At 48.0% G+C, this 552-nt stretch overlaps 1 protein-coding gene across 1 annotated transcript; it reads left to right on the forward strand.

Annotated features, from left to right (window-relative positions):
- Positions 1-53: 53 nt before the first annotated feature.
- On the forward strand, positions 54-545 carry LOC109508748 (synaptotagmin-14-like; the record flags this gene model as incomplete). The annotated part of the gene is made up of 2 exons (XM_019858733.1): positions 54-436; positions 533-545. Coding segments are annotated over exons 1-2 (268 nt in total), but the record flags the coding sequence as incomplete, so codon positions are not given.
- Between the last annotated feature and the right edge of the window lie 7 nt (positions 546-552).

The following is a 552-nucleotide window of genomic DNA, read 5'->3' on the forward strand; positions in this document are numbered from 1 at the left end:
ATGACCGAAGCACCAAACTATGCCATTGTTTGGTGTAAACACTCCAGTCTTCACACTGTGATTTATCTGTAGCCATATCATAGCTCCTGTATGGACAATTCTGTATGCAATCAATCGTCAGCACTTATGTAATGTTTGTCTGTCTTCTTCCGTATTTTTAACAGCCAACTGCATCCAGAGAATGAGGCGGACACCCCCACTGGATGAACTCCAGCCACCGCCATATCAGGATGAAAATGGATCCCCAAGGATGTCTTACACGCTGTCAGACCTGGGTGATGCCAAGTGTGATCTCTCACTGACCAGTGGTAGCCCCCACTTTTCCTTTCGCAAATGCACCAGTGAGGGAAGTGAGGGCCAAGAGACAGAGGGTTATCTCAACAAGGGCTATGAGGAGGATGTGCCCAGCGACAGTACCGCTGTCCTCAGTCCAGAGGTAAATAACGAGCTTCTACGGAGACATATGCAAGAAAATCAAATGAGGTGATGCAGTCACGAATCATGTAAACAGACCATATCGCTGTCCCTCTAGGAGATGTCAGTCCGCGGTTC

The sequence above is a fragment of the Hippocampus comes genome, unplaced genomic scaffold (genome assembly GCF_001891065.2).
Source record: "Hippocampus comes isolate QL1 unplaced genomic scaffold, H_comes_QL1_v1.1 C16572540, whole genome shotgun sequence".
NCBI lineage: Eukaryota > Metazoa > Chordata > Actinopteri > Syngnathiformes > Syngnathidae > Hippocampus > Hippocampus comes.